Source organism: Miniopterus schreibersii, assembly GCF_964146895.1.
Source record: "Miniopterus schreibersii genome assembly, chromosome: X".
Lineage (NCBI taxonomy): Eukaryota > Metazoa > Chordata > Mammalia > Chiroptera > Miniopteridae > Miniopterus > Miniopterus schreibersii.
Window position 1 is genome coordinate 68,644,360 of NC_138104.1, and position 19,370 is coordinate 68,663,729.

The 19,370-nt window shown below is 57.5% G+C and overlaps 1 protein-coding gene across 3 annotated transcripts; it reads left to right on the forward strand.

Annotated features, from left to right (window-relative positions):
* The first annotated feature begins 1,322 nt into the window (after positions 1–1,322).
* PLXNA3 (plexin A3) lies at positions 1,323–16,773 on the forward strand. Of its 3 annotated transcripts, XM_081126598.1 has the most exons (33): positions 1,323–1,368; positions 3,174–3,797; positions 4,146–4,685; positions 5,153–5,335; positions 6,423–6,551; positions 6,622–6,722; positions 7,043–7,166; positions 7,261–7,417; positions 7,496–7,595; positions 7,772–7,886; positions 8,058–8,258; positions 8,372–8,468; positions 8,618–8,808; positions 8,889–9,034; positions 9,103–9,223; positions 9,326–9,462; positions 9,577–9,747; positions 10,033–10,126; positions 10,210–10,449; positions 10,524–10,667; positions 10,747–10,981; positions 11,068–11,210; positions 11,294–11,550; positions 11,647–11,713; positions 11,812–11,958; positions 12,044–12,203; positions 12,360–12,463; positions 12,718–12,814; positions 13,102–13,292; positions 13,429–13,598; positions 14,083–14,295; positions 14,513–14,663; positions 15,713–16,773. In XM_081126598.1, the coding sequence occupies exons 2-33, from the start codon at positions 3,201–3,203 to the stop codon at positions 15,806–15,808; spliced, it is 5,619 nt and encodes a 1,872-aa protein (XP_080982724.1). In that variant the 5' UTR covers positions 1,323–1,368; positions 3,174–3,200; the 3' UTR covers positions 15,809–16,773. The 3 variants fall into 3 exon arrangements, with proteins under 3 accessions (XP_080982724.1, XP_080982725.1, XP_080982726.1); XM_081126599.1 differs by lacking the exon at positions 14,083–14,295; XM_081126600.1 differs by lacking the exons at positions 12,360–12,463; positions 13,429–13,598; positions 14,083–14,295; positions 14,513–14,663; positions 15,713–16,773 and having other exon boundaries at positions 13,102–13,192.
* The last annotated feature ends 2,597 nt before the right edge of the window (positions 16,774–19,370 follow it).

Genomic DNA, 19,370 nt, shown 5'->3' on the forward strand with positions numbered 1-19,370 from the left:
TTTGGACTCTTGACTCTGGAATCCCAACTTCCTCAGTAAGTTGCTCTGTGGAATCAATCCCAGGACACCGGCTGTTTGATATTCGAAGTGCTGTGATAAGGGTTTGTAATTGGGAGGAAGTGTAGCTGGTACCATACCGTCTACCTTCTCTGCTTGGAACCTTCTCTACAGGGTGATCTTTGTCTTGGCTTGCTTCTAAGTCCTCCTCAGGTTCTGATCTTCTCTGGACTTGGTGCCTAGCTCTTCGATTCTGAAACCAGATCTGGATTCTAGACTCTTTAGTGTTGATTTCTAAAGCAAGTTTTTGCTTGGTAGTGTAACCTGGGTAAGGTTTTTGGTTGAATGCTTTGATGAGGATATTTAATTGATCTGTGAATTTGGTGCGGCTTTGTCTAGGATTCATTGTTTGGAGAGTTGTCTTGAGACATGTTGGATGAGAGAAGTCTCAACCTTCAACCAGGAGACTGTTACGTTTTAAATGTGTGACTTAATATGATTGGTGAATTATATCTCAAATTTGTTTAAAAAGAAAAGGGAAAAAAAAAAAAAAAAGCAAGGGAATGAAATCCCCAGATTCCTGCCCTGGTCTCAGGCTAGGGAAGGGGCCAAATATAAATGGTGACAGCCTCCAGTCCTTGTGCCGGTTATTTGCATATTAGTCGCGGGCCCTCCAGGCTACGGGCCGCCAGGGGGAGCGTGTCCTAAGCGAGGACCTCGAGTCCTTGGCCGGTTTGCACCTGAGGGGTCCCTGAGGCCGCGCGCCCGCAGCAGGTGGCCTCGGTACGCCTCGGAGCGCCGGGGCGGGGCGGGGCGGGGCGGGGCCGGCGCGCGCCCGGGTAACTCTTGCGCAGGCCCTGGGCCCGAGGGGGTGTGGCGTGGGCGCGCGCGGGTCCCAGGGTTGCCCGAGGCAGCGGGTGGGGAGGAGGGTGTAGAGGCGCGCGCTGCGGACGCGGCCATTGTGCGAGTGTGGGGGGCGTCAGCTCGTTGGGCAGGGATCCCGGCAGCTCACGGGGCCCGGGCTGCGCGCTGGGCCTTCCCCTGACCCCGGAGAGGAGCGGCTCCGGCCCGTGCGCCCAGCCGTCCGGCCCTCTCTGGGCGTCCCCGCCCGGAGCGGTGGTACAGTCCGGGTTTAAAAGACCTGGCGGCCGCAGGCCGGCCCAGTGTGTGGGCGGCGGCGGCGGCGGCGGCGGCGGCGGAGGAGGAGGAGGAGGAGGCGGTGGCGGCGGCGGCGGCCCGGAGCGGGACACAGGGCTCTGGACGCGGGGCGCGGCGGCGGGGACGCGCGCCAGCGGAGCCGGTGTGGGGCTCGGGGGCGGGTCCACGTGGCTGGTGGGCGGCCACCGGCAGCCAGCGGCAGCGAGGGGACAGGTAGGTGGCCACCATCCCCTGCTGCCCGTGCGGGGCCAGCCTGCTCCGCGGCTCGGGGTTTGGGTAGCCCGAGGGTTCTGTCGGTTTTGAAGGGGTGGGGCCCTGTCTCTCCTCCTGCTCCTAGGGCGCTGGCCTGACTGGTCCTTCGTGCCCTGCTCCGGTAGGGAAGGCCACTCTAAGCCCAGCAGCCCCCCTGCCCAATGGGGACCCTTTGTGGCGGAGGAGCGGCCTCTCCAAGGACTGCTGTGGCGCCTCCATCCACTAGGGTCCCCGTGGGTCGGCCTAGGGGTGCCCCTGGTGGGGGCAGGGCGAGCCCGGCGAACAGTACGATGGGGGCATTGGGAGCACTGGGGAACGGGGGCTGGAGCCATGTTTCTTCGAGGGGCTGTTCTCATCCTCATGCTTCCTGCAGGCTGGGCTGTAGCAGAGGAGTGTGTGTGCTTGTGATGCCCCAGGCTCTCACTTACAGGTGGAAGTTGGAATGGGGGCTTGGGATGCAAAGCCTGCCTCTCCAGATCTTCCTCCTGACCTGTCCCCCATCCCCATTCCTAGGCTTGTGTTCCTGCTGGGTGGAGAGGAGGTGAGGGTGGGATGCAGCCTCTCTTCTCTTTCGCCTTTCTTTCTTCTCTGGCTGTTGCGTTAGGGGTCTAGGATGTGGACCTGACAAAAGAGCCCTGGAGAGGCGATTAGTCTGAAACTTTGCAGTTTCAAGTTGGGCCTACTCCTTGTTCTAGCAAATGCATTTTTTCTTTTCTCTTTTCTGCACCTCCTTGGTTTGGTTCCTGGCACCTCCCCCTATCTTTGCTACCTGGGTTTGGTAGGACAGCTGGGTGTGGCCTGGGGGTGAAGACCCAGCAACGTTGGGCACTGTCCTTACAGTCCCTGCCCCATTTCCCCAAAGTCTCTCTGTATTTGGGGACTGTGAACCCCCCATAGGATTCCTTGGGCACCCTGGCACCTCCCCTTCTCCAGTTAACCTCTAGATCTGGAGGGAGAGCTGTGTGGGACTGCCCGAGCCATATGTTTGGCTGTGCCTGAGCAGAGCCTGACTTATGTCTGTCTCAGTGGTGCCTGGCTGGGGGGACAGGCGTGACTTGGCTTTGTGTTACAGCCAGTAGGCCAGACAGCAGGCTCCTGGACAGCCAGCTGAGGGAGGCCCTCGGGGTGAGGAGGCAGCTGGGGCCAGCAGTTGGGAATGTGGTGCTGGTGCTGGGTCCAGTCTCAGGCCTTGATGCCTCAGACCTCTGTCCTGGGGCTCCTGGTGGCAATGCCACTCTAGAGTGGTGTTCCCCCCCCTACCCCCTGCTTGTGATTGTTCTCTCCCTGCTGTGATTGTTCTCTTCCCTTTCCCCCAACTTGGGCGTGGGGCGTCTGTGGCCTGGGGTTTGCTTACAGTGACTCTTGTGTGTGGCTAGCCACCCTCAGCTCTGGGATCTGGTGTTTGGGTCTCATTCCAGGAGGGACTCCCGCCCTGCCTTTCCCAGCATCTGGCTCTGCTGCCCCCTTGGGTGTGGCCCAATTGAGGCGAGGCCTCCTGGCTCCTTTCCAGAGGTGGGGGGGTGGGGGATGATTGATGGCCCCCAAGCCTGCCTGCGCTCACTGCTCACTCCTGGGCCTTGGTGGAGGCCCCTCCTCTCCCAGCCGTGGTCACCATCTGGGGCTCTGATTCTGGTGTGGTGGTGGATGAATGAGTGGCTTCCACCCACTGTGGCATGGAGCTTAGTTTGCTGGGGGTCCTGAGGTAGAAAGAGAGCTTTCAGTCTGGGCCAGGGGCCTCTTACTTGGCACTCTCAATCTCTCCTCAGGCTCGTCCTGGAGCACAGCCGCCGACCATGCCCACTGTCTGCCTCTTCCCACTGCTCCTCCTTGCCATGGGGGGAGTCTTGGGTGGCAGCAGGCCCTTCACTGCCTTCTCAGTGACAGACACCACACTCACCCACCTGGCTGTGCACCGGGTGACTGGGGAGGTATTTGTGGGTGCAGTGAACCGAGTCTTCAAGCTGGCCCCCAATCTGACTGAGCTACGGGCCCATGTCACAGGGCCTATTGAGGACAATGCTCGCTGCTACCCACCCCCCAGTATGCGTGTGTGCACCCACCGCCTAGCACCTGTGGACAACGTGAACAAGCTGCTTCTCATAGACTACACTGCCCGCCGCTTGGTGGCCTGCGGCAGCATCTGGCAAGGCATCTGCCAGTTTCTGCGCCTGGATGACCTCTTCAAGCTGGGCGAGCCCCACCACCGAAAGGAACACTACCTATCAGGGGCCCAGGAGCCCGACTCCATGGCTGGTGTCATTGTGGAGCAGGGCGAGGGGCCCAGCAAGCTGTTTGTGGGTACCGCCGTGGATGGCAAGTCTGAGTACTTCCCTACTCTGAGCTCCCGCAAGCTCATCAGTGATGAGGACAGTGCCGACATGTTTAGTCTGGTGGGTGAGCCTGCCTGTCTGTTTATACTCCTCCCCTTGCCTCTCTTCCTGCCCCTCTTAAGAGCCAGCACCTGTTTCCCTCCTGCCTTCACTCTGTCCTAGCTCCACCTCTGGAATAGCCCTGGTCCTAGAGGGGATAAGCTTCTGAAGACAGGAGGATGGGCTGAGGCATAGGATGTGGCTCCTCACCTTGCCTTCTGCTCTGGGCCCCTATGACTGTGTGGGGTGGAGGAGGTCATGAGAGAAGCCCTGGGGGAACCATATTGTGGGGGCCAAGGGGCCAGAGTTTGGGAGGTTGATGACAGACCCAGGTCTCATCCTATGCTCTCTCCTTGACCTGCTCTCCAGGTGTACCAGGATGAGTTTGTCTCCTCACAGATCAAGATCCCCTCAGACACCTTGTCCTTGTACCCCGCCTTTGACATCTATTACATCTACGGCTTTGTGAGTGCCTCCTTCGTGTACTTCTTGACGCTGCAGCTGGACACCCAGCAGACGCTGCTGGACACAGCAGGCGAGAAATTCTTCACGTCCAAGATCGTGCGCATGTGTGCAGGGGACTCGGAGTTCTACTCATATGTGGAGTTTCCCATTGGCTGCTCCTGGCGTGGTGTGGAGTACCGCTTGGTGCAGAGTGCCCACCTTGCCAAGCCCGGCCTGCTGCTGGCCCAGGCCCTGGGTGTGCCGGCTGACGAGGACGTCCTCTTTACCATCTTCTCTCAGGGCCAGAAGAACCGGGCCAGCCCACCCCGGCAGACTGTCCTCTGTCTCTTTACCCTTAGCACCATCAATGCTCACATCCGGCGCCGCATCCAGTCATGCTATCGAGGGGAAGGCACACTGGCCCTGCCCTGGCTGCTCAACAAGGAGCTGCCCTGCATCAACACCGTGAGCGTAGGGGGCTTTAGCCCTGAAACATCTGCTTTTCCCGCTCAGGGACCCCTGCCCTCTCATCCTCTCCCTGCATCTGCTGCTTCTCCTTCTTCCCTGGCCTGTCTTCTCACTGTCTCTCTTGGCTTGTGTACCACCTCTCCCTTTTCCTGCTCCTCCTCCCATCCCCAGTTTGCTGCTGCTTGCTCCATGTCATAGATGTCCCTCGCTGAGTTAGCGACAGTCTCCCAGCCTGTCCCATCTTGCAAGCCCAGGCTTTGCTCCTTTCCTGCTCCTGCATCCTCTCTTTCCTCCATCTCCCTCGGTCCCCAGTTTCCTGTGGGGTCCAGGGCAAGCAGTTGGTCTTAGCTGGTGGGGATCAAGTTCCAGGTCCTGCTCTCTTCCTGAATGTGGGGTCTCATGGCCTCTGTCTAGCTGCTGCCCCCAAGCTTTGACTCTCACATGCGTTCCTCGTATTTCACCAGCCCATGCAGATAAATGGAAACTTCTGCGGGCTGGTGTTGAACCAGCCACTAGGAGGCCTGCACGTGATCGAGGGGCTGCCCCTGCTGGCAGACAGCACTGATGGCATGGCCAGTGTGGCCGCCTACACCTACCACCAGCACTCTGTGGTCTTCATCGGCACTCGCAATGGCAGTCTGAAGAAGGTAGGCCCTTGCCCCCTTGGCATGTGGAGATTGGGGCAGACTCAGATAGGGAATGAGGGATGGGAACAAGAATGTGCAGATGAGCCTTGTAAGGCCCTGGGCAGTACACAGCCCGTGGGGGAAAGGGACTTCCCAGGCTGGGCCTTAGGAGCCTGGCTGTGATCCCGGGCAGCCCCCGCAGCCATCCACCTGTACCAACATCACTGCTCACTTTGGCCTGAATTGCTGGCTTCCTGTGGCTGTGGGATCAGAGACCAGACCTATCTTAGGGCATCCCTGCCGGGAAAGCAGGTGGCTGTGGCTCAGCTGTCATTGTTGGATCCTTAGTCAAATGAATGTGGACATAACCTTCTTTGCCCTCTTGTCCCCTTATGTGCAGCAGGGCCTCAGCTGCTTCTGTTCAAGGACTGGGGGTGGTGTGAAATGGGGAGATGTACCCCCTGGGAGCTCTGGTGTGTCCTAAAGGGACAGGAGTCAGAACAGCCTCCACGTTCTCATCCTGCTTGCCTGGCAATTGCAGAGCTATCCCCAGGGAGGTGGGGGGGTGGCTAGGGGAAGGCTTGTGAAGGGAGTTGCTGAGGTCTTGGGGTGGGCCTGTTCCCCTCCTGGGCCCTTTTTGTCATTTTAACAGCTTTATTGAGGTATAGTTCCCATCCCATACACTTCTGCTTAAAGCATACATTCCAGTGGTTTTAGTAAGTTTGCAGAGTTGTGCAACCCTCACCACCATCTCATTCCAGGGCATTGTCATCACCCTAAAAACCTCTTTCCCTTTTGATATTACTCCTCTTCCCCATCCCCCATCCCTAGGCATCAATAATCTTTGTCTCTGTCTTCTGGGAGTGTTTTCTGGTTGGCTGAGTCACCCCCAAGGACCTCCAGGGGTGGTCTTTGAGCCCTCCTTCCCCTGCCCATGGGGATTGTGGGTGCAGGGGAAGGTCGAGTGCTGAGCCCTGCCAAGCCCTGACTTCAGTTCAGCCACAACCTGGAAAGTCCCTGGCTCTAGAAGAGGATGCCCTGGGTGCATAGGGTGCTGCTGTGGCCACAAACTGGCTTGTCATCCTTCTTTCCTGGTCTTGTGGCCCAGGTACGAGTTGATGGCTCCCAGGATGCCCAACTGTATGAGACAGTGCCTGTGGTGGATGGCAGCCCCATACTCCGAGACTTACTCTTCAGCCCTGACCACCGGCACATCTACCTCCTGAGTGAGAAGCAGGTGGGCCCGAGGCGGGTAGTGGTGGGCGGCTGTGTGGAGGTGGGATGGGTGCTAACAAGGTTGTCCCCAGGTGAGCCAGCTCCCAGTGGAGACTTGCGAGCAGTACTTAAGCTGTGCAGCCTGCCTGGGCTCCAGGGACCCGCACTGTGGTTGGTGTGTTCTGCAGCACAGGTGAGGGAGGCAGTATGGGGTTGGGTGGTGATGATGGGCTCAGTGAGGCTCTGTTCCTGAGAGAAGCCACCTAGGCATATTGTTGGTTGGGGAGGGCAGTACCTGCCCTTGCCCACATGCTAATGTCTCCCAGCCCGGCCCTTGTGGTCTTCCTGTCCCTCCCCTTCCACTTTCTCCAGTTAATGAGCAGAATCTCCACCCCATAGGCCAAGGCACTGTGGGCTGGGCTGGCTGTCCCCTTTCCCCCCAGCCCTCCATGGAGCCCTGTACAGAGCCCTCCCAGGGCAGATGCTGGATGGGCTCTGGCTGACCTCACACAGATGCTGTCGAGAAGGGGCCTGTCCAGGTGCCTCAGCCCCGCATGGCTTTGCCGAAGAGCTGAGCAAGTGTGTCCAGGTGCGGGTCCGGCCCAACAATGTGTCAGTGACATCACCTGGGGTGCAAGTAAGTAGTGTGGTGAGTGGGTGGGGTGGGGTGTGTGGGTCAATGCATGCTTGTGTTGGGGGGTGCACCCTGCTGAGCCCTCTGCCTTCCTCAGCTGACTGTGACCATGCGCAATGTGCCAGACCTCAGCGCAGGCGTGAGCTGTGCCTTCGAGGAGGTGACAGAGAACGAGGCCATCCTGCTGCCCTCTGGGGAGTTGCGATGCCCCTCACCCTCTCTCCAGGAGCTTCGGGCTCTCACCAGAGGGCACGGTCAGTGGCTGGAGCTGCTCGGAATGGGGGTACTCTCTGTTTCTGTCTGGCTCATGGCTGCTCTTGGGCATGCTACAGGGGCCACCCGCACTGTGCGGCTGCAACTACTCTCCAAGGAGACTGGTGTGAGGTTCGCTGGGACCGACTTTGTCTTTTACAACTGCAGTGTCCTCCAGTCGTGAGTACTGGCCTTTGTGACCTCTGTCCCCATGTCACTTCATCCCTTGCTGTGTTGTACAGGCCTTGGATGAGCCCTGGTGCCTTCTTCCTTCTGTTCCCCATGTGTCCCATAGGAGGGGTGGTGAGGGGGCAGGCCTGGTCTTCTCTGTTGTTTCTGAAGCCTTTCCCCTCCAGGTGCATGTCCTGCGTTGGCAGCCCTTACCCCTGCCACTGGTGTAAGTACCGCCACGTGTGTACCAGCCACCCCCACGAGTGCTCCTTCCAGGAGGGCAGGGTCCACAGCCCCGAGGTGAGGCGGGTGCCGCGCGTGAGGGGGCTGGGCTCCATGTGGGCTGGCCTCTGGCTTTTCTGCCTTTGATTCTCATTGATTTCTTGGAGTCTCTTCAATGTAGGATTGGCCCAGCTGGGCCAGGATGGCAGCAGTTGGTGTGTGGGTGACAGGCATTCTCCCCCTTCCCAGGGCTGCCCTGAGATCCTGCCTAGTGGTGACCTCCTGATCCCAGTTGGTGTTATGCAGCCTCTTACCCTGCGGGCCAAGAACCTGCCACAGCCCCAGTCAGGCCAGAAGAACTATGAGTGCGTGGTCCGGGTACAGGGGCGGCAGCAGCGGGTGCCCGCTGTGCGCTTCAACAGCAGCAGCGTGCAGTGCCAGAATGCCTCGGTGAGGCCCCCCCTGCCCCTCTCCCTGGGTCTGTGCCCAGCTCACTGGCCTGGAATCCTCAGGTGGCTGTGGCAGGAGACCTTCTGAGGGGTCATGTGGTCCCTCTCCCCCAGTACTCCTATGAAGGTGATGAGTATGGTGACACTGAACTGGACTTTTCTGTGGTGTGGGATGGAGATTTCCCTATTGACAAGCCTGCCACCTTCCGAGGTGAGGAGCGAGATGGGGCCAAGGAGCTTGCTTCTGGGGGTAGAGTTGGTATGAGCTGGGGCCAGGCCCAACAGGGGACCCTCTATCAGGGCCCTTGGTGGCTCTGGCTTCCCATAGCTGCCCCCCAGCAGTGCCTTCTGTGTCCACAGCTCTCCTGTATAAGTGCTGGGCACAGCGACCCAGCTGTGGCCTCTGCCTGAAGGCTGACCCCCGCTTCAACTGTGGTTGGTGCGTCTCAGAGCACAGGTGCCAGCTGCGGGCCCACTGTCCAGCCCCCAAGACCAACTGGATGCACCCAAGCCAGAAGGGCACCCGCTGTAGCCACCCCCGTATTGCCCAGGTTAGCCTCCCACACCTTCTGCACGCCAGGCACCCAGGAGTCTGGCTTACCCTCTTACCTCCTGTCCTGCTACTCTACAGATCCACCCACTCATGGGGCCCAAGGAGGGAGGCACCCGAGTCACCATCGTGGGTGAAAACCTGGGCCTCACCTACCGAGAAGTGGGCCTTCGGGTGGCCGGTGTGCGTTGTAATTCCATCCCCGCTGAGTACATCAGCGCTGAGAGGTGAGTGCGGCTGTGTGAGCACCCAGGCTGGTGCTCCAAGGCTGGCCCTGACCTTCTCTGACTCCTAGGATCGTGTGTGAGATGGAGGAGTCGCTGGTGCCCAGCCCACTGCCGGGGCCTGTGGAGCTCTGTGTAGGCGACTGTTCTGCTGACTACCGCACACAATCAGAGCAGCTCTACAGCTTTGTGGTGTGTGAGCCGCCCACCCCTTCCCATGCCCACCCGTTCTGAGGGGGTGTGGCCCCGCACTGGGCTGTCTCCTCCCTCCCCTCAGGGCTGCTTCTCTCACAGACCCCAGTGTTTGACCGTGTGAGTCCCATTCGGGGCCCTGCTTCTGGGGGTACGAGGCTCACCATTTCTGGAAGCTCTCTAGACGCCGGCAGCAGGGTCACAGTGACTGTGAGAGATGGCGAATGCCAGTTTGTGAGGTGGGTAGGGCCCTACCAGTCTTGGGATGGGCATTTGGTAGGGGCCGCAGGGGCAGGGCTGGGCCAGTGAGGGCCCTGGGCCATCTACTCAAAGCACTCTACTTGCTCACGTAGGAGAGATGCTGAAACAATCGTGTGTATCTCGCCCGTTTCCACCCTGGGCCCCAGCCAGGCCCCCATCACCCTGGCCATTGACCGTGCTAACATCTCTAGTCCTGGAGTTCTCTACACCTACACCCAGGATCCCACTGTTACTCACCTTGAACCCACCTGGAGTATCATCAAGTAAGACCCTAGGGAGAATGGGTCCCCAAGCTCCTGTCCTGGGGCTTTACCTGTCCTGGGGCTTTACCTGTGCCTGGGCCCTTGGGCATCAAATTACATCTCTTCTAAACCTGAGCCCTTTTTGGCCAAGGGGGCAGGGTCCTCCTGACCACAGAGCACCTGGCACCCGCCCAGCGACCCGAGGTGTGGGAGGCCCCAGGCTCCCACTGCAGTCTTCATAGCTCTTCAGGGCTGGGCTGGGGGCATTGGGGGACAGAGCCTGAAGCTCCTCCCCCCTGTCCCCAGTGGAAGTACTGCCATCACTGTAAGCGGGACCCACCTGCTGACAGTCCAAGAGCCCCGGGTCCGGGCCAAGTACCGAGGCATCGAGACCACCAATGTGAGTGCCAGCTGCCCTTACCCTGCCCCTGACCCTGCTACACATGGTCTCATGTGCTGGGCTGCCCGCCCTTGTCCACACAGACCTGCCAGGTTATCAACGATACTGCCATGCTGTGTAAGGCCCCTGGCATCTTCCTGGGGCGGCCCCAGCCCCAGGCCCAGGGCGAGCACCCTGATGAGTTTGGCTTCCTGCTGGACCACGTGCAGACAGCCCGCTCCCTCAACCGGTCCTCCTTCACTTACTACCCTGACCCCAGCTTTGAGCCACTTGGGCCCTCCGGTGTCCTGGATGTCAAACCAGGCTCCCACGTAGTGTTGAAGGTACTGGTGGGGTGCAAGAGCTGGGAGGGGCAGGGAAATGGGGAGCCCTAGCTGACTGTGCCATCTACACGCAGGGCAAGAATCTGATCCCCGCGGCAGCTGGCAGCTCCCGCCTCAACTACACCGTGCTGATTGGGGGTCAGCCATGTGCACTCACCGTCTCGGACACACAACTCCTATGTGACTCACCCAGCCAGACAGGCCGGCAGCCTGTCATGGTGGGTAGGGGGTGGGAAGGCCACCAGGGAAGTGTGGGGCGGGTGTGGGGGTCAGCTCACAGTGAGCCTATCCCTGTAGGTGCTGGTAGGTGGCCTGGAGTTCTGGCTAGGCACCCTACACATCACGGCCGAGCGGGCACTGACCCTACCAGCCATGGTGGGGCTGGCTACAGGGGGTGGGCTCTTGCTGCTGGCCATCACCGCTGTGTTGGTCGCTTACAAGCGCAAGACTCAGGATGCAGATCGCACGCTCAAGCGGCTCCAGCTCCAGATGGACAATTTGGAGTCCCGTGTGGCTCTGGAATGCAAAGAAGGTACCTGGGCTGGGGGTGCAGGGTGGGTGGGCTGGGATGCCTCCCTCCTCTTGCTCTGCTCACTCTTCCCTCTCTGCCCCTCCCAGCCTTTGCTGAGCTGCAGACAGACATCAACGAGCTGACAAACCACATGGATGTGGTGCAGATCCCTTTCTTGGACTACCGGACCTATGCCGTACGCGTGCTCTTCCCAGGCATTGAGGCCCACCCAGTGCTCAAGGAACTGGATGTGAGCCCCTTAACCTTGCCTGCCTGTACCCCATCATCCCCAGGACCATTGCCCCACCTTCTGACATTCCCTGTCTCTCACAGACCCCCCCCAATGTTGAGAAGGCTCTGCGTCTCTTCGGGCAGCTGCTACATAGCCGCGCCTTCGTGCTCACCTTCATTCACACACTGGAGGCCCAGAGCAGCTTCTCCATGCGTGACCGTGGCACCGTGGCTTCACTTACCATGGTGGCTCTACAGAGCCGCCTTGATTATGCCACGGGGCTGCTCAAGCAACTGCTGGCAGACCTCATAGAGAAAAACCTTGAGAGCAAGAACCACCCAAAGCTGTTACTACGCAGGTACTGTCCCAACCCCAGCCCTACCCTCTGCCAACCTGGCCCCTAAATGGCCCCACCCCCTGCCAGGACAGGGCCCCAGTAACCTTTGTGCCCTAGGACGGAGTCAGTGGCCGAGAAGATGCTTACCAACTGGTTCACGTTCCTGCTGCATAAGTTTCTGAAGGTGCGCTTGGCAGGTGGGCTGTAGGGGAGGTGATGTGGGGAAGTGATGTAGGGGAGGTGATGTCAGGCAGCAAGCCATGTGCCCAACTCTGGCTGCAGGAATGCGCCGGAGAGCCGCTTTTCCTGCTCTACTGCGCCATCAAGCAGCAGATGGAGAAGGGCCCCATTGACGCCATCACGGGCGAGGCACGCTACTCCCTGAGTGAGGATAAGCTCATTCGGCAGCAGATCGACTACAAGACACTGGTGAATGGGGGACCTGGTGGGCATGGCTTTAGAAGTGGAGGGAAGCCTAGCCTAGGACCCACCATGTGGTTCTTCTCGCCCACAGACCCTGTACTGTGTATGCCCAGAGAGTGAGGGCAGTGCTCAGGTCCCAGTGAAGGTTCTCAACTGCGACAGCATCACTCAGGCCAAAGACAAGCTGCTGGATGCTGTGTACAAGGGCATCCCATACTCCCAGCGTCCCAAAGCTGAGGACATGGACCTAGGTGAGGCCTCCACCCTCTCTTCCTGGCCCCCACCTGTGGCTGCCTTACCTTGGTTGGCACTAACACTCCCCACCTGGATTCTGTCCTCTGAGTGGGGTGGGCCCAGGATCTCAGGGGACACTGAGCAGGACCTCAAAGGCTGTCTGTGGCCTGCAGAGTGGCGCCAGGGCCGCATGGCCCGCATCATCCTCCAGGATGAGGATGTCACCACCAAGATCGAGTGTGACTGGAAGAGGGTCAACTCACTGGCCCACTACCAGGTGAGGGACTGGGGGCCCACTCACCCCCAGGTCACCTAGGAGGTGTGGCCCCGCCCTGATGACATAAGAGCAAGGGCCCTGGCTCCTTTCCTCTTTGGCCCCTGCACTCACAGGCACCTCCTCAGAGAGCCTCAGGAGCACACTGTGCATGACCACGCTGACCACTGTGCAAGGTCTGGATGGGTGGTGGCTCGGGCCCCTTGGCTTCTCAGCTTCCTGCACTGCTCCTTCTCTGTCTCTCTCTCTGTCTCCAGGTGGCAGATGGTTCCTTGGTGGCACTGGTGCCCAAACAAGTGTCTGCCTATAACATGGCCAACTCCTTCACCTTCACCCGCTCCCTTAGCCGCTACGGTAGGTGTCCTCAGTGTGGTGACCTCTGCTGGCCCTGTGCCCTTTGAGGCTGTGACAGTGGTCATGGGGAGCCCCTGTCTGAGCAGCCAGCTTGGCTCTGGTGGCCTCCCTGGGCCTTGCCCTTGGAAGGTATCCAGTTCCTTAGAGCTTAGAAGTGGGGTGGTCCAGCAGGAGCAGACAGGCCCCCCTCAGCCTGCTGGGCTCCCAGGACAAAGTGGGGCAAGAGTCCTAGTGATGGCTGGTGTGGTGTCACTTGGCCTAAGGGGCAAACTGGTCCTCTGCCCCAGAGAGCTTGCTCCGCACAGCCAGCAGCCCTGACAGCCTCCGCTCTCGTGCACCCATGATCACACCCGACCAGGAGACAGGCACCAAGCTCTGGCACCTGGTGAAGAACCACGACCATGCTGATCACCGCGAGGGAGACCGTGGCAGCAAGATGGTATCAGAGATCTACCTGACGCGGCTGCTGGCCACCAAGGTGTGGACCTGGCCCAGGGGTTCTGGCCTTGCAGGGACACCCTGCTCATTGCCAAGCCTTTGTCCCCCATCTGTCCTGCTGTGGGGATGTTCTATTTGGCTCCCTCACAGCCTGTATCTTTGCTGTGCCCCCTCAGGGCACGCTGCAGAAGTTTGTGGATGACCTGTTTGAAACCGTGTTTAGCACCGCGCACCGGGGCTCAGCCCTGCCCCTGGCTATCAAGTACATGTTTGACTTCCTGGATGAGCAGGCCGACCAGCACCAGATCAGTGACCCTGACGTACGCCACACCTGGAAGAGCAACTGGTACTGCCCTGTGCCTGGCTGCTGTTGCTGGTCCCTCTGGGGTGGGTGGTTGGAAGAGGCTAATGGCTTTGCCAAGACTCAGGGACCACAGGGTCAGGGCAATTGATGGGAGCTGGAGTGGTTGTCCAGGCCAGAGAGGGCTAGCATCCGTGGTGCCACCAAGCAAAGAGGGCGAGTTAGTGCAGTTTGGAGATGGGTCCTGTGGGGCATTAGGCTGCATGGTAGTGGGGCCAGTACCCAGAGGTGGTCCTTCGTCCTCAGGGCCTTGCATAGGGAAGATATGCTGGTAGCTTGGCCAGGTGGTAGCTTGGCCAGGTGGTAGCTGTTTATTCTGTGTCTCTGGCAGAACCTTAAAGAAAAGGCTGTTAACCGTAAATGTGTTACTCTTGCTGCTCTGGGCAAGACGTGGGCTGGCCAAACAAGAACCATGGGAGGGTGCTCCTGGGGTGACTAGGGAGCTGTAGGTGTGTGTCCCTCCATCCAGCCTGCCCCTGCGCTTCTGGGTGAATGTGATCAAGAATCCGCAGTTTGTGTTCGACATCCACAAGAGCAGCATCACGGACGCCTGCTTGTCAGTGGTAGCCCAGACCTTCATGGACTCCTGTTCCACGTCTGAGCACCGCCTGGGCAAGGACTCGCCCTCCAATAAGCTGCTCTATGCCAAGGACATCCCAAACTACAAGAGTTGGGTGGAGAGGTGGGCCCTACCCTGTGGCCCCATGTTGCGGGGAGGCAGAGCCAGGCAGGCCAGGGGAAACTGCTGTGGGCTGAGGGAGGCAGGAGCTGCTCCTCTCTGGACTGGTTTTTCTGAGGTGGGCCAACCACAGGAAAAAAGCCCAGAGGCTGGCTTAGCAGCCAGGGCAGGGACTTTGGCTTTTGTGCTACCTGCCCATGTGACTTCAGGGTCCCAACAGGTACTATCGGGACATTGCAAAGATGGCATCCATCAGTGACCAGGACATGGACGCCTACCTGGTAGAGCAATCCCGCCTCCACGCCAGCGACTTCAGTGTCCTAAGCGCACTCAGTGAGCTCTACTTCTATGTCTCCAAGTACCACCAGGAGGTGTGTGCTGCTCCCTGTGTGATGAAGACGGGGAACTTGGTGGGAGTCGAAGAGTGCCACAAGGAAGTGGGAGGGACAGAGGGGATAAGGAGCCCATCTTTTAGATTGCTCATGATCACTCCCCCAAGCAGTCCTTTGGGCCAGCACAGGTGACACTCTCCTTGATGCTGGGATTTGAGGGACCCAGAAGAGAAGCCACTGGCTAGAGTACAAAGTTCTAGTTGGGCAAAAGTGGAGGGTCAGGCTGAGGGGGGGGTCAGAAGCTGGGCATGGACAGCTCATTGTAGGGCCTGTGGGCTTTTGTGACTGGAAGTGGCAGTAGGCAAGGGACATAGAGGTGTGGACTTCAGGATGTATTCTTGGCTAAAGATATGAATTTGTGAGTCAGGACATGGCCCTGAAAGCCCTGAGCCTAGATGAGTTTGGCAACAGCAGCCGAGAGTGGGTGTAGAGGGAGTGGCAGCCCAAGCACTGAGCCCTGGGGCCCTGGGACACTCAGAGGTGGCAGAGAAGAAGGGGAGCAGGCAGTGGAGACAGGTGGGGTGGGAAGGACCCTAAAGTGCCGAGCTGGTCCTAGAGCATATGTGAGGAACCCCCCCCCCCCCCATGTGGAGGAGGCTCAAGGAGGAGAGAGTGCTCAGCTGTGAGGTGCTGCTGATTGTCCAGGGAGAGGGGCTCTGAGAACGCTGGCTGGTTTTGGTGACAAGATCATAGAGACCTGGACAAGAGGTTTTGGGGGGAGGAGTTGAGAAGCAGATGAGAAAGGGGAGATAGGGAACAGCGAGTCCTGACCACTCTTGGGAGGGGCTGCATTCTGGCTGTGGAGAGGAGGAGAAAGTTCTGCAGCTGGAGGAGGATTTGGGGTTGAGGGGAAGATGTGTTCAGTAGTGAGAAGTTGGAGCCCTTTCCATGTGCCTAGGGCCCCAGGGGAGGAGGGATGCGCTGAGGCGTGAGGCAGGGAAGAGCTCAAGACCTCAGGGGGAGGGGGCTTTGCCTAGGAGGAGCTGGTCCCTCCCTGCGAGCCCAGTTCTGGGGCCTCCCTCCCACAGGTTCTCACTGCTCTGGATAGAGACGTCTCTTCTCGGAAGCATAAGTTGCGCCAGAAGCTGGAACAGATCATCAGCCTCATGTCCAGCAACAGCTAAGGGTGGCAGAACCGGTGAGGAGGGGGCTTCTCAGTCCTGGGCCGTCCTCCTGTCAAGAGGTGGGCGGCTCATGTCTGGGTCTCAAGGCTGAGCCTGGGATTGGGTGGCACAGGTGAGGTCACCGGGCCAATATGCCCCCCTACACACCTGGGTCCCCTCCATTAGTGCCTTGCTTTGGGCCCTGCAGGCAGGGAGGGGGTGACAGGACCAAACCCCCACCCCAGCAGCAGCAATACCCCCAGCCTCCTGCCCTTGTGCCCAGGTGTTGTGACAGCCCCTGCCCTCCTTACTATTTATACCCCCAACCACCTATTTATTTAATTTATCTCCACCTCACCATCTCTATCTGTAAATACCCCCCGGGATGTTGCCAACCTCATTCACCTCCTTGAGTTGTCCTGACTCCCTTGTGACACTGTCAGCCTTGGCCTAGCTCCTGGCACCTCTCCCTTGCCATGACTGGCCCCACCCTTTCTGAGAAGGGGGCCTCGGCACCAGCAGCACTTGGAGTGGGGTGATGCACCTGAAGCTTCCCTTGGACTGTGGCTGTATCAAGGGGTCCCCCTGCAGCTGGGCCACAGCACGCCCCCCCCCTCCAAACTTCTTGGGAGTTGGACTGTACATTCTCACAGGGCCCTGTTCTATCTGAGCACCTGGAGAGCTGTAACTAGACATTCTGGGGCCTGACCTGGGCCTGGGGGCTCCAGAACACTCTCTCGGCCCTACTGCCAAACTTCCTTAGTGTTGTCTGCACTTGCCTTGGACCCCCTCATCCTCAGCTGCCCTGTCCTGCGCCCGCCCCAAGGGGCCGAGGCAGCAGTGCCTTACTCCTTTGTTTTTCTGCCTCTTCTGAGGAATCTGGCCCCATCTTGAGGTCCCGGAAACCCTATTCTCTCCTCTTTTGTTGCATGAGTTTTCCTTTGTTCATGTAATTTTTTTTCCTAATTAAATGTTGGGAAAATGGAGTCAGTGTGTGGCTTTTCCCTTGGGGCAGGTGGGTGGTCTGTGAACATGGGAAGCAGGTGGGGAAACTAGGACTCCAGATGAGCTGGACTCCCTTTATGGGAGGAAGGGTGACTCATTGTAGGGTTCCTGAGGATTTAAGGAGGTCCAGGGCCATGTCCAATTACTCAGCAAGTGCTGGCGGCTCTGTCTTCAAGATTCATTCAGAATCTGCTCCCGTCTTCCCACCTCTACTGCCCCCAGCCTGGTCCCAGCACCCTGTCTCTTGCCTGGATGCCTGTCTATCCCCATGTCTGCCTTGCCCACCCTCAGCCTATTCTCAGTGTGGGAGGCACTGGGATCCTGTTTAAGACATAAGGTGGGTCTTGTTCTACTTTGTTCAGAACCCTCCAGTAGCTTCATTGCACCCACACTCCTTATTGTCCCAGTTGTATCTCCTTCATGATATACCTACCTACCTCTTACCCCCAACACATGCACACCCTGTTATAGTAATGCAGGTAGGAAGACAGTGGGTTGCAATTTTTTATTTATTTATTTACTTTTAAATCCTCATCCAAGGATATTGTTTCCATTTCTTTTCAGAGACAGTGGAAGGGAGAGGGAGAGAAACATTGATGTGAGAGAGACACATTGATTGGTTGCCTCCCATATGCACCCCAACCAGGGCCACGGGATTGAGCCTGCAACCGAGGTACTTGCCCTTAGCCGGAATCAAACCTGGGACCCTTCAGTCCACAGGCCAATACTGTAACCATGGAGCCAAACAGGCTGGGCTTTTTTTTTTTTTTTTTTTAATTTTATTGATTTTTAGAGAGAGAGGAAGGGAGAGGGAGAGAGAAAAACATCGATTGGTTGCCTCCTGCATGCCTCCTACCGGGGATCGAGCCTGAAACCTGGGCATGTGCCCTTACCAGAAATTGAGCCTACAGTCTTTTAGTGTACAGTAGGACGCCCAACCAACTGAGCCACACTGGCCAGGCCATAAATGATTTATTTTAAAAAGGTAGAAAGAGCCCGGCTGGGCGTGGCTCAGCAGTTGAGCGTCGACCTAGGATTCAGGCGATCACGGTTCGATTCCCGGTCAGGGCACATGCCCCGGTTGCGGGCTCGATTCCCAATGACTCTCATCATTGATGTTTCTGTCTGTCTCTCTCCCTCCTTTCCTCTCTCTGAAATCAATAAAGATATATTTAAAAAAAAAATTAAAAAAATAAAAAGGTAGAAAGAGACCCTCCCTGTAGCCACTACAGCTGCTGCATGCTGCCAGGTGAGATTCTTCATTGTCTTCATCATGACCACCACCACCATTATCCCGATCAACAGCATCTCCCTCCCTCCAGCTCACATCAGAATTCTCAAGTTCTACAATGACAGGCTCTGTTCACACATGTGGAGTAACAGGGAGTGCATTTACCCTGCCACTTGAAAGGGTCCCCCAAAACCAGAGGCATTATATGAAACACAGGCTATAAAGAAAACGGGAATCAAGCAACGAAGGACAGTGATCCCAGGGAGATGGGAAACAAGAGGTCTGACCTGCATTTGCCCCGCTGACTGTCTGGTGAGGGAGTTTCCTGGTAGAGGCCAATGGACACTCCGAGTTTAGGAGATGGAACTGAAATTCTCAGCACCCAGAGTTTGCGGGGTAGAGGACCAGAGGGAAGAGAGTGGCGGAGGGTGAGGACCCTGTGTATCCACAAAGGGTCTCACTGGAGTATTCCACAGACCACTGATCAGCACAAGTGTACGAGGAAACTTCGTGAGGCTTGGGGAAGAATCGCCTGAACAGATGAAAGGTACTAATGCCCAGCGCTCAAGCAGGACAGAGACTAGTGGCTGTCCCCTCCAGCCAGGATGGTAAACCTCACAGTTTGGAAGGCATTGGGCAGGGCATTCAGAATGGTCTTGCCTCAGTAGTGTGGAAAAAAATGACTCCTATACTGAAAGGGCCCACGCAGCAAATCTCTAAAAGATTCAGCATCCAGAACAAAGCTCAAAAAATTTGTCTAGGACTACAAAGATATCCAACACCCAAAGGAAAATCATGTCTGGCATCCAATCTAAAATTACCCAGCATGCAGAGAAGCAGGAAAATATAACCTCATAATGAGAAAATATATTAACCAATAAAAGGCATTCAAATTGAAAAGGAAGTAAAACCACCTTTTATTGTAAGAAAACATGATCATCTTGGAGACAATCCAGTGGCATCTATAAAAAGAGCTGCTATAAGTGAGTTTAGCAAGAGCTGCAATATAATTTACAGGGAGCTCACTCTTTCCAATGAAAGGCTTAAATCAACTGTCCCAGCACTTATTTTCACTGACCTGAGTCAAGGCCAGTCAGCCCACAAAGCTCTGATTTTAGTATTTTGGGATTGTTTGCTCTTCTCATGCAAACTAAATTTTAAAATAAAATTTGCCAAGGAGACCCAACAGTGACAAGGGGAAACCAGCATTCTGGTAGGAGGTACATTTTCTGTAGTGTGATTTTGCATGGTAAAATGAGAGCTTTATAAAATAAATTATAAATATTTAACTCAGTAAGTCTACCTCTTTGAATGTATCTTAAGGAAACAATCATTCAGGCAAAGATT